Here is a 13,862-nt window from a genome sequence, read left to right on the forward strand (position 1 = left end):
TTTTTATACACAATGTGTCATATTTCTTATAATTTCAAATTTTCTCACTTTTTACAAATTTGAAGGAAATGCTCAATATCATAGCTAATTATAATAAAAAATCTAAATATTGATAGAACTGTGTACATGTACATTGTATATAACATTTTAGTTGATGCAGAGTTTTATTTTCAAATCAATAAATTTGATCTTATCAACAGAGTATTTGTGTTCGAAGTCATGCTTCATGTACATGTGTGGTATGGTCTTTTTTTTTTCTTTTTTTTTTTTGGGTGGGGAGGGAGGTTGCAGAAGGAAGGGGATATAATGTTATGTATTATACATGTACAGTATATTATATATATATATATATATATATGTATCATACATGTACAGTATATACAATGTATATATATATATATATATATATATATATGTATCATACATGTACAGTATATATATATATATATATATATATATATATATGTAGCGAAAACTTTGAGCAAAGAAAATGGGTTTTCATCCCGATGAAAACCCATTTTCTTTGCTCAAAGTTTTCGCTATTTATTATTTGTTTCTGGTCAGTTTTCTGTTCCTTGTTTCGAAATATATATATATATATATATATATATATATATATATATATATATATATGTATATATAATATAATACAGTACTTCCCAATCAGGAACTGAAGCAGGGCTCCTACAAAACAATCTCACTTCAAATGCTGTCACTCAAACACCAAAGAATAGGGATGGAAATTAGAAAGAACCTGAAGCTATTTTTTTTTCTTTAATGTACAAAATTCCATGACCAATTTCAGGTCCTAGAACAACAGATCATTGCCAATCCTGAGGCAGTCTTCAAAAATCCTCTCTATACACCTCGACTGCGACTACCAAAGATGTTGCAACTACAGAAATACACCTGTACAACTTGAATGCTGTGTTATGTCAAGGCTGCACACTTGCATGTGTAGCAGATGCTACAAACTATGTGACTGCGACAGAACTAACAAAAGAGAGATAGATGTTTCAGGATGTATACCAGTAATGACGTTCGATACATGGCATATCAATTAAATAAGACAATGGATAGAAAAATGGATAACTCCAAATCTTGAAAAGAACCATTCAAAAAATGGCTGCCCGTACAAATATGGTAAAGAGCCAAAAATCAAGAACTGAACAGTGAGAGAAGAGCTGATAGCAGCAAATCGGTTATTTTTCATTTTCAATTTCAAGAAACCATGACGTACATATGATTGCTGAAGACAACGTGTTTGGCCTGGAATAAAGAAACAAATCAAAGCAATGGTGGTAAACTGCAAAATCTGTGTAGAATTTGACTAAAGCAACAAAGTGGGCTACCACTAGGGCATTCAAAAACCAGAACATCCACAGTAAAAAGTGGCAATATACGTGTTATTGACAGCAACACTTACATACCTATGGTTGATTTAATAATAATCAATCAACTGAGTGCAGAGTCAAGTGAAGGAAAAGTTTGCACACAACACTTTACACAATGTGGTATACCAGAGATGTATCAATCAGATATTGGCACACAATTCATCAGGGAACAGTTCAAAGGGTTTGTTCTTCAGTAACAATTTATGTGTGTCATATCTCTACCTCACTCTCCTCATTGAACTTTTAAAAGCAAGTTTGTTCAACTTGCTATAATATAAGGTTGGTGGGGGGGGGGGGGGGGAGAGCAAAGAAAGATAAAGCACATCCATATGTGGCCTTTCTGAACTTAAGAAACAACACTGATGGGCTTTACCTACGTACAGCCCAGCACAATTGCGACTACCAATGAGAACGGAAATGACCCTGCAAACAACTACATGTAACAAGCAAATGACTTCTACCACTGAAAGGACAGAAAGTGTCCATGTATAAAGAATGTGGAAGGATGCTTGGTGTTGTTGGTGACTGGTGTCTATTTGTGAATTTACAAGAAGCTATGAGGTTGATCTATGTTAGGCATTGGCATGGAGACAAAAGGCATATCAAATTTTCCACAATCTGGGAAGGGAGATAATAAAATCTAGGATTCAAAAATCCTAAATAATATGCCATAGAATTAAAGATCCAAAAGCGAAATGGCAATCATTACGCTCTGGTTGTTAAAGACAGTTCCCCTTTCTACGGGTAAAATCACTACACAGAATAGTTTCTCTGCAGGGCTCTAATCTGGAGCAGTATGCAAGGTCAATCTGAATGCAGTCTTCAAGTGACAAGGGTGCATGGCTTGAAGTTGTGAGACCTCACTCCACATAGTGGCCCAGTGTTCATCATCAACTAGTGTTGTCCTTTTGTTCCTGTGCTGCACAACCTTTAGACTTTCAAAAGTCCAGGAGCTAGATGAGTGTGAGGGCAAATGTGACAAGAAATAAAGAAAATATTACAGATGGCCTTCTAACAAACAGTCACGGCACACACTGAAATCTTGAAAGTATTTTTGTTTTGATTTTTTGCTTTGATCTTAAAGTTTGACACATTTTACTGATCAAAAACCAAAAAATAAAGACATAACATTGCATCTCGCTTGGCACCCATGTGCCAGGTCATTCATGAAAGTGACTGAAGTGTAAAAAGAAACTCATGCAACTTGAAACAAGTATGCCATATCATCAAAACTATGATTGACTATGAAGATGATGAATACAAGATAAGCATTGCAGTTCCTTTTTTATATCTGGTTGGTCTGAAAATTGTTCACAACTTTCTACATCATCAGCTACATTTACTTAAAAATCAAGGGACATTATGTCAGTAAAATACAATGAGGATTTCAAACATGTATATCTAATCATACATTTATATAAAGATCTATTGTCATCACCCCTAACCCCAATAATAATAATGATGATGATGATGATAATAATAATAATAATAATAATAATAATAATAATAATAATAATAATAATAATAATAATAATAATAATAATAATAATAATAATAATAATAATAATAATAATAATAATAATAATAATAATAATAATAATAATAATAATAATAATAATAATAATAATAATAATAATAATAATAATAATAATAATAATAATAATAATAATAATAATAATAATAATAATAATAATAATAATAATAATAATAATATTATCATTATCATCATCACCATAAAAATAACGGTACCAAAATAACAACCCTGGACCTACACTGTATCTATTAAACGCCAATCATCATAAAAAAAGAAAAAACAACACAAACTTGAGAAGCTAATTAGCTAGTCAACGAGGGTAACCTACCAGCTGTGGAAGGATTTTCTCAAGGTGTCTTGGTTCCACCACCAGGGCCGACTCTGACTTTGCTTGCTGCGCTGCTCTGTGGGCCCCTTCTGTGTGTCAAGAGTGCAATGTAAGATGATATCTCAAGCATCAGCAGGCAACATTAATGTGAACCGTCCACTTCAGGTCCACTTCGAATTAGTCTGTACAAAGATTATTTCTACATGCATTTCAAATACTGTATAAGCTGTTATTTTCGCGAATTTCGCGAATCACAGTTGGATCGCGAATTTAACAACACGCAAAAAATGTCTCCATGCGCCCCTGTTAATAGTGCACTACTGTAAAAGTGGATATTTTCGCGCGACTAATTTTTCGCGCTAGGCCGGGTCAGAAGAGTTTCGCGTGTTTTTAATTCCGCGGAATCAAGACATCACGCACAGGAACGTATGGCAAGCAAAAATATTCGCATGTTTTTATTTTCGTGCTAGTTTCTGGTTGCGCGAAATGCGCGAAAATTTCAACACTGCGAAAATTTCCACTTTTACAGTAATATAAGCCTCAGCGTCCATTCGCGAAAACAACATCTCGCGAAAATGTCTGTGGCCTCGTCATTCGCGAAAATATCTGTACGCGAAAATAACAGCGTATACAGTACTTGTTTAACCTGTTGACGACCAGTCCTGAGTATACTTGGGCAGGTGTCAACAGGAAATGTGTGTTATAGCAAAATAAACTTGTCCTTAGTGGGTTAAAAGGTGTAGTGCAGTTGAACCTCTCGTATCCGGACAAGTCGGGACCGGGGCTCATCCGCATAAGGGATTTGGCCGGATACGGGAGACTCAATGCTTTATACATGTACATATACATACACATGTACTGATGTAGCCCATTGTAGTACCACATGTAGTAATGTGTATACTGCAACCTTTGTTACACTCAGTAACAGAACCCAAAATAGAGGTTCGTGTTTGCAAGAATGAAATCCTTTTCTTTTATAAATTCTTGGAATGATTTACCTAAATAATTATTAAGAAATGTATCGAGTAGATCTTGAAAATAAACCGTACTCGGCAAAGTCGACTGTAGGTTGCCATTGTTAGATTGAGTTGGGAATCCCCCTTTCCTCCTGTAATTATAAAAAAAAAAAAAATCACGGCGAGATTGCGTCCGTATAATAGAGAGATCCGGATAAAGGGAGGCCGGATAAGAGAGGTTCAACTGTACTATGATGCATGCATCCTTTGCAGCTTCATGCATATCACTTGAAAAAAAAAAAAAAAAAAAAGAATGTCCAGGGCCTGCTCAAAGGCCTATCAAATCTAGGATTTCAGATGTTATCTGGAGCTATTGAAGCAAAATTTTTAAACATTTAAAAACAGTACATGTACTGCATTAAAAGATAAAACTCTTGCCAGATTTCCGTACGTTTGCAGACGCCTTTGATTAATCTATAAGTTTGTCATATTCTGCACATCATCAATATCTAGCCCTGCACTTGTACTGAAATATGTACTGCATTACAGATGTCATGCAAAAAATAAAAAATAATAAAATAATTCCTCATGTTACTGTGACACACTAAACCCCCTAATGGCCTATCTATCCATCATACAGTCAGATGATAAATCGTACTCACCACTAACAAAGATGCGGGCTAGTTCAGTTATCAGTACCAATGCATCCTTATTAACTGCAGAAGGAGAAATCATTGGTAAGTCTGAAGAACATGTACTCCACTCAAATAACATGCATAATTCAACTCTGATAGAATACAAATGATATTAAGCAAGGAACACTGGTACATTGTATCATGGTTTTGTGCAGCACTTGATATAAACAATGGTATCATACAAGTGCATATCATACACATATACATACATTTGTACAGTTAAATGACCTAACTCTGATAATAATTAAGGGCACCTACAGTAAAGTTTTTGTTTTGTTTTGTTTTGTTTTTGGCCACCATAAAAAAAGAAGAAGAAAAAGAAAACGGTTTTGAAATTGGTCTTGACAAGCTTTGGAAGAGTGAACCAATCAAGTTCAAGTTGTACACCATTCCACCTGGTCATGACCCAGTCTACTTTAAAGCATGACAAAATCTGGACCTAAATACAGAGGCTTAAACTAAAGCCAGCTGCATTTAGTATCATCCATAAGTATCCATAGGAAAAGGAACACAGAGCACTTACTTTTTGTTTTCTCTTCCTTGAAGTGAGTCTGCAGCAATCGTTGAATAGTGCCCTATGGGGAAATAATAAAAGATACTGCAATATCACAAAAATAGCCACAAGTCACAAGTTCTACTGTACAATAGATTGTTTAAACTATAAGTAAAATTCACAAAATACTTGGTCCATCTACATACCCAACTATACACAAATGATACACAAATGAAGTACAAATGAAGTAATTACTATCAATTTTGATTTTTAAAAAGTGATAATGCAAGTGCAATGGTTTAAAAGGGCAGTGAGTTAGCTCAGTCAGAAGCGCGTCTGCCCATGCTCCAAAGGACCCCAATTCGATTCTTGGGTCCCACTGAGCAATGTTGTGTGTACAAGAATCATACCATCCCCTCTACTAAAGAGGCACAACACTCTGTCCCTCGCATAGGACATAAAATGGAGGTCCTGTGTGTGAAAGAGTCCCGACTCATGCACATAAAAGATCAAGCTTCATTCATTCACCGCAAAGAGCAGGGTGTTTAACCCGGTGAAGTGGTCCTCCCTTTACAGCCAACCGGACCCCATGGAAGACCAGCCATTGCAGCTGAATATGGGCTATCAAGCCATCTTCTCAGATGGAAATGAGACAAACAAAACAAACAATTCACTTGGAATTGATCTATCTATGATTAACCATTTGATTGATTCATCTGAGAGGGAAGCTGCAGTTTACAATATTTAACTACGAAATAGTCAAGTAGCCAACAGCTACAAATGTATATCAAAAACTTGAAGTGCATAAAGAGCAACAAAGTTTAATATTTCTTGCTCAATCTTTGTGCACTTCAAGTATAAAGTCAGAGGACACAAATTCACTAAAGGTGATAAGCACAATCAGGGTATGCAATCATGACTTTCTCACTTTAAAAAATTGTAACTTCTAAAAGAATGCACCAACTGACTTAAAAATTCACATGCAGCATGCTAAGACATCAGTAATCACATGTGGTAAGACAATAGGTAATTTCTTCTCATTTACTGTTAATTATTAAAGGTTAATTACCAAAAAGTCCCCCAAAACCCATGTAATGCGTCAAAAAAAGCGTTTTACAACTTACGTAAAATCAAGATTTGAGGTCCATATTTTAAGTCTACCCCTATGTGTTTGGTATCAAATTAATGGATTTTTTCCTGGCATTGCATGCATGCAATAAAAAACAGTGGTTCTTTCAGCTGGAGAAAGTTATAAGGTCTGAAGTCCCATCCTGGTAGGAGTGTAATGCTAGCTTATTTTTGTGACATTGTGACCTTTTAACCCATGCTGTACAGCTATACATGGAGAAACAGCTTATTTTTCTGCTTTTCCTGAAAGTACTGAAGACACACTACAATATGGTGCGCTGTTTGCCAATAAATGTTCAGCCAGTTTCGAGTTTTGAACCATTTTCAAATGCTGAGTAAAATAAGTGCAGCCGTTTTTCAGTATTTTCAGTGAGGTACTCGGAGTATATCCTAATTTGACTACTTTAAAGACTCTTTTCCCCTTATTGAATATCCTTGTTTTTTTAACCATGAATTGTACATATGTAGAAATCTATTGTGTGAAAATTTTAGCAAATTTGAGCAATAGGAACTTATTTTTTTTTTATTTTTACAAATTGCTGAGCATAAATAAGTGCGATACATGCCCATGTTATACTGCATGAAGGTCATATGATAAGTGTTCAGTGTTCATATTTCAATGCTTGTTCAATTTCTAAAGATATCATAAGCAAAAACATATTATTTTGGCTTAATATGTCATTGTTTGACTGTCACAGCTTGGATATCAACTCAAGTCATCATAAATCTCACATTCATTCTTCTATCTGTGTTTACAAATATGAGAATTGATCCAAACACTGTGCGCACATTCAAGGTCAAACTGTACAGATAATTTTTTGATGAAAAATATAATATCTTCCAAAGTACCAGCCCTAATTTCATAAAAATTTGTAATAATGGCCACTATATGTCTGTTACCTATTCCTGAAAGTTTCGCCTCTTCACTCTTTGGCAAAAGTGAAATATGATAAAATATGTAAAAGTGGTTTTATTTGAATTCAAAATAATGGCTACAAAATTGATCATCCATTTCGAAAAGTGAAAATATGAAATTCATTCATATTTTGTGACATGTCATGGCTATGTGCTGGTGGTGAATGAAAGAGATATTTATCAGGAATATCTAATAGCATTATCAGATGAAAAAAACATTCCCCTTTTTTTTAATGAATTTTTCCAATATATTAGTCATTTCAATGTAATTCGACACCCCTAATTTAAATGCTAATTTATGCGCAGTTTAATGCAAAATTTTGACTCGTTCTTTACATGAAATGAAAATTTGAACACTCTGCTACAACAAACAACAAAAAAAGCATTTTCACCAAGTTTTTCCATTTTTGCCCTGTTACACAATTGCATACCCTGATTGTGCTATTGACCTAAAGCACATGAAGAGTAAACAATCAATTGTCCATGTTTCCATTTAGAGAGTTGAGATGTAGAAAAAAATTCCTTTATCAAACTCCTGAGTGAACAGGTCAGAGTCTAAAATTCAAAATAATCTCTGTTTGTGACAGGACGCCTAGTCTATAATTTTGTGGCAGGGGTAGTTTCATTTGTTCATGAAACCCAATCATTAGGTGCGAGATTACCCTCAATTCCTCATACATGTAACATGTAACATGCACGAATATTTAAACTCCTGCTTTTGTTGTAGTCTAAGTGGGGCTAAGCACACTTGACGCTCTGTAACTTAGCCATGTGTGATCAATGAATGAAACTGTCCCTGCAAAAAATAGGCACCCAGACACAAAAAGGGATAATTTCTGTGTATTACAGGGCTGCCAACACTGGAAACTAGTTGAGAGTGAGACTCCCATAGGCCAATGCTATAATTTAGGAGTCAAAATGAGTGAGATCAATAGAAATGCATGCAAATGAAATAAAGTTTTAGAGTGAGAAAGGACCAAAATGTGCGAGTCTCACACTCAATGCGTGAGAGTTGGCAGCCCTGGAATTAGATGAATAAACACTCCACCAAGAATGTATGCCGTGTCAGTCAAAGAATTCTCATTCTCTGATTTTGTTCCAACTGTCCTTCTTCTGTCATAACAAGCTCTTACACTATTCACTAATTTTAACAAACTTAAAGATCATGTAGCAGCACTGTACTGCGTTACCATGGTGACCACAGTGCACTGCGCTGTCCTGAAAGTGAAAAATGTGCAAAACCCTCTTGCATCTTGTATTTACATTGATTTAGGGAAAGAGAAGGAAAGGCTATTTAAAACTAGGACGGGTGCCTGATATTGTATTTGTACAGTTTCTTATTGTGATATAGGCAGTAGAAGTGGGCACTGCAAAATGTCACACTGCAGCACAGCACCACAGCTGACAGTTGACCGCTCTGCCTGACCTTTTGATAAAGTACCCCTTGGCCCAAAGCCTCATTATCACTGACCATAACAAATCACCACCTCTTAGGCTGCGTTCACATAGAAGTATTCGGTATTCGCTATTCGGTATTCACTATTCCGGCCCTGAATACACCATCACCCGCACCGTCAACTCACCATCCCATGCAGTGAGGATTTCTTCCTCCTACATCCTAGCAAATCTTATTAACAATTTCTAAACTGCATCAGAATGTCAGTCTACATGCTTATTTTTGCTAAAGGGCAAATCCAGACCAAAATTGTCATTATTTCATAAACGAGAGACGGTATACGCTGCAAGAAAATCGAACTAGTTCGATTCCCACTTTGCTATACTTTTCGCAGCTATTCGGTACTTTCGAATAGTGCCCTCCTATGTGAACCGGTGTGAGGAAATCCTATCGTTCGATTCAAGCTATTTGCGTGCCCTCGAAAAACGAGCCCGAATACCCGAATAGTATACTTCTATGTGAACGCAGCCTTAGGGAAGAACACCGCCACTGACCCCTCACTCTTTAGTGTTTCCGGGGTCGTTTTTCTCCCAAGTTCAGGGCAAATAGATCTCATTGTGTGCATGAATAAGATGACAGGGAAATATACCAGTTGCTGTCTGATTGACGCGTCCTAATGCCAGGCAGCTAAAAACAAAATCTGACCCCAGACTGGACGGAGAGTTCGTGTGCATCTTTGACCCCTGAAGAGGAAGTGAGGTTGACCACGACCTCCACTTCGCTGTCATGATCGAGCCATATAAAAACCCTGAACACTCAGAAATAGCAAGGACATTGAAATTGCCATTGACTGTTGATTATGCTGCCCGAGATCAGCTCGTCTAGCTGATTTTTCTCCTCAACTTCATGACTTTTGGCTGAAAACTGTGAAAGGACTTTGTTTCGCCAGGCAGTACTTATTTCTCCACGATACTTGGCTGAAAATTTTGAGAGGACTTTGTTTCGCCTGGCAGTCCTTGCTTTTCTGCCTATGCCTCGACAGCCTGGAAATAAACATCTTTTCCTGGGAGGAGAACAGCACCGCAGCCCACAATCAGTCTAATACAACCGGCAATTAGAAACTGTCGACTCTGTATACACGTGTATAAGAGGATAATGTCCGCTCAATCTTTTCCGATGCCTGTCACAATGCGGCATCTACATCGTTTCAGGCAAATCTGACTCTTTGCTCCTTGCCTCATTCATGCCGAGCATCCAGTCGACCGTCATCCCGTTCCCGTTTCATCTCGTTCTGGACCCGTCGCGTTCGAGTTTTTCGCCCCGATCTCGTCCTTCGCGCTCATCTTCGACGACGCTGTCCTCCCGAAGTGACGCAAGCTATTCAATGGATTTTCGCGGAACATTCCGAACATAAACTGGAGATTTCGCGCCCTGATACACGGTGTCAGATTATTGGTGGTGAATGTTTATATCCATATTTGGAATTTCCTAATTCGGATAATATCTGTGGATCCACATTATTGAGCTTGATGTTGAACAAGTCAAGAGGGGTAATGTACGTCTGTTCAATTTATACTTAGTTGTTAGCATTATTCTGAACGCCAGAATAATATAAGATTTTTGTCTGTCACGGCAACGCTATATAATGACAGAGTGTCGATACAGGTATGATCCTGATCGATTGTAAATAAAGTCCGTTCAATTAAGAAGGCCATTGCAAATGTAAACTGAATTGTCTCACAATTAAAAGTCACATGTGTTTGCTTTAACCTCGTTGTCTCGTAAACAATAACAAAAAAGAAAAAATAGGGGAATTGGTTATTGACCCTTGCGCATGCAACGTAAGCAAAACAATAACAAGCACTCACACAATTACAACAACACCAATTCTTCCTAAAATCACTTAGGTACCACATGCACACACACACACAACATTACGCAGGCACCTGTCTGTGTAAGTGACATCTTATTTTCTAGCTTCTACTTGAAGTTGAACTCTTCTTATTGAATCCAATTCCACTCCCCCCCCCCCCCCCATGGTCCTTGCACTTTATCGAGACATAGATTTTCTGTACTATCTAGATCTATCTCTATAAATCTCTACTCAGCATGCTCAGTTACCTGCTTAAAGGTCGCACTTGCACTTGGTCCTGGATTTTGGTGTGATGAAGCTGCCATTTTACTTCTGATTCAGATTGTCTTTGGAGATCTATCAGTAGGCCTAGTATCACCCCAACTAACGTGTAAACTGATGAGTGAAATTGGGTCACCGTGAGAGAACCCGTATCCCACCACTGCACCAGGCTCTCAGATTGACTTCTCGCGATCACCGGTTAGTGTGCCTAGCTGTAAGTCCCTCAGTATGGACAATTCAGCATGGTACTTCGTGTACATCCAGGTTTCTAACACTCACAGCCAGTTTGCAGGGACAGACGGAGCTGAGGATCAAAAGAGACGAGTTCGTTTGGTAGAGGGCATGTGGACATGGCTGGATATATGGATGATAGAGAGATGCTGTAACACACCTGGGTGCCGGGCTCGTTCGCGTTTACTTCGCGGGGCCGGAGCCGGCCGGAGACAGGGCAGCAAAACTAACTGTTAGACAGAGCTAACGTTAGAGAGCTAGCTGAGCTGAGCACCATGTGCAGCTGAAGGGACGGCCGATCTACAGGGCGATCCACTCCGGATCCGGTCGGTGGTGCATGCATGCATGCTGTGGACAACTCTTCCGCAATGCATGCTGGCTGCACGGATGTTGCCGTCAATCAGCGCTTGTTCGTTGGATTGTGCATTGATTCTCTGTGGCGCGCGTTCTGAATTTCGCGCGCGACGATGGACCGGGGAAACCTCCCTCGTCACTTCGGGATCATCGCACTTTTGGACGCATCAATTATCTATATGGGTGACCTTGTAAAGCTACGAACTGATAAAACACGAATTTGACAATATGAGATATATACATATCATTCTAAGGTGAAAAAAGTAAAAAATCAAGCATTTGAAATAAATATTGTAAAAACAGCTTCTTGTGTATTCTCTTATTTTGTTATGATTTTTCTTTCCTCCCTAAAAGACTATGGACTTGGCGCAAAGAGAGAAAATCACACCATCCCGTTGCGAGGCGATTGGATTACTACATCGGATACAAATAACATCAAAACAGAACAGTTCTAGTCATCTACTCGGTACATCATGGTTTCAAATAAACGAATAACGAAACACTACTGAACAAACAAATAAATGAATAAACAAATAGAAGTACACACAGATTGTGTATTCGCGTTCATAGGTTTTTTTTTTCACCCAGAATGTGAGAATAATAGGTTATAGAAAAACCCAGCAGTGTGCAGTTCTCCTCCTACGTGCAAACGCACCAAGGTTCATCTCGCACTGTCCCGCCAGTTGTCGGGCTCTGAGCAGAGACAGAACATGCCGGGAATCTATAATGTATACGCGCTCTCTCACATGCATGCGTTCTAAATTTTATAGGAGATCCAAGGACATCATTTTTTTTTTTCCCTCCTGAAAGTAATACATTTTGACACCAAATTAAAGTTGACTTTTATTACTGGAACCAAACAGAAGTTCAAGCGTTCGTTGAAATCAGAAGTCGAAAAAAGAGAAAAAGAAGAAAATCTTATAGAATTAGGTTCCAACAGTTTATTCATGAAACGGAAATTGTGAGTCCTATCAAATGCAAGCCAGGTAAGATGATATTCAATTGTTGCCTACAGGGCCGACGGAGCGTTTTCAAAAGTGTGGGGGGGCACTTCCGGGTGTCATGAGCTAACAAAAAAACAAAACAAAAAAAAAAGTCCTCATCTCATCTCATCTCTCCCCTTCAATTTCCGGGTTTCTTCAGCTGACAAGCAAAAAAAAAAAAAAAAAACAAAAAAAAAAAAAAACAAACAAAAAACCAAAGGTTCTCAGCTCATCTCTCCCCTTGCATTTCAGGGTTTTTTCAACTGAAAAGGAAAAAAAAAAGTCTTAGGTGGACAAACATAACCCGTTACCGCGCTCACACTTCAAGATCTCTATCTATTTCTATTTGGTACCACTTATGTACTTCAGGGTTAAAAAAAAAAAAGAAAAAAAGTGTGGGGGCCCATACAAAGTGATGACACCTTATATTGCTTTGTATGGTGCACAAAAAGTGTGGGGGCCCGAGCACCCACGGCTCCAATGGTTCCGCCGGCCATGCCCTATGCTCATTATAACTCTCCTATCTGTTGGTGCGTGTGTGTGTGTGTGTGGGGGGGGGGGATCTATAGGCCTATACAAAAATATAAAATAATTCCTTCTGTCAATGATATGCAGCAACTTGAAACCGAACTATAATTTCCATGTTAAAAAAAAAAAGTATAATAGGCCTATTATAGGCCAAATTGTTTCAATGCTGTATGTAGAGGCAATTTGATGTAAAGAAATTAAAGCTCTTGCACTCAAATTTATATCAAGAAACTAGACCTGGTTTGTTTGCAAATATAATTTTCGAATGTATTCACCCGATGTTATTTGCATCATGACAGTAACCAATAACATTGTTCTGGGAAACTAACTATAGGCCCTATAAACTTTTTATCTTTCTTAATATCTATTTGAATTAGATAAAACATTCAAGGTACATCTATCTATGCCGTTGCAGTTTTTTTAATAAATATATTCATATCAGTAAAAGTATAGGTTAGTGGAAGAAAGGTGTCATGATACGCTAGTTACTTATAGGTGATGAATTGTCTCCATTAATTTCGTTCAAAAAGAGGGAGCATATACACTCCAAAATAAAAACTTAAAACATAACATATCGTATTTATTTTTGTTTTGCAATTGTTATGGAAATCAATAAAGACATAAATAATAAAATATATTTGTTGAAGACTTGGACTTTACAACAGCATAGATATTACTGGTAATTTCTTATGATTGTACATTTAGGACAGCTATAGAAGTTCAGAAAGAATCAGCACACATCTTGTTCGACCATTACTTGGTAGTTTCAGTACTTTCTTGAGAAGAAAGACAA

General features: G+C 37.4%; 1 protein-coding gene across 1 annotated transcript; it reads right to left on the reverse strand.

Annotated features, from left to right (window-relative positions):
* Positions 1 to 755: 755 nt before the first annotated feature.
* LOC140232402 (centromere protein X-like) lies at positions 756 to 11,562 on the reverse strand. Its single transcript, XM_072312530.1, has 5 exons — positions 10,961 to 11,562; positions 5,431 to 5,482; positions 4,875 to 4,928; positions 3,257 to 3,345; positions 756 to 2,347 (listed from the first exon to the last, which is right to left on the reverse strand). The coding sequence occupies exons 1-5, from the start codon at positions 11,015 to 11,017 to the stop codon at positions 2,333 to 2,335; spliced, it is 267 nt and encodes an 88-aa protein (XP_072168631.1). The 5' UTR covers positions 11,018 to 11,562; the 3' UTR covers positions 756 to 2,332.
* Between the last annotated feature and the right edge of the window lie 2,300 nt (positions 11,563 to 13,862).

This window comes from Diadema setosum, chromosome 8 (genome assembly GCF_964275005.1).
Source record: "Diadema setosum chromosome 8, eeDiaSeto1, whole genome shotgun sequence".
NCBI classification, from domain to species: Eukaryota; Metazoa; Echinodermata; class Echinoidea; order Diadematoida; family Diadematidae; genus Diadema; species Diadema setosum.

What these genes read in the sequence shown, in the direction of transcription:
- LOC140232402 (XM_072312530.1), bottom strand. Translation starts at nt 11,017, where the DNA reads ATGGCAGCTTCATCACACCAAAATCCAGGACCAAGTGCAAGTGCGACC. An exon ending in CAAGTGCGACCTTTAAGCAG is followed by an intron (nt 5,483 to 10,960) that starts GTAACTGAGCAT and finishes ATTTCCCCATAG; the next exon opens with GGCACTATTCAACGATTGCT. An exon ending in AGCCCGCATCTTTGTTAGTG is followed by an intron (nt 3,346 to 4,874) that starts GTGAGTACGATT and finishes CTTGACACACAG; the next exon opens with AAGGGGCCCACAGAGCAGCG.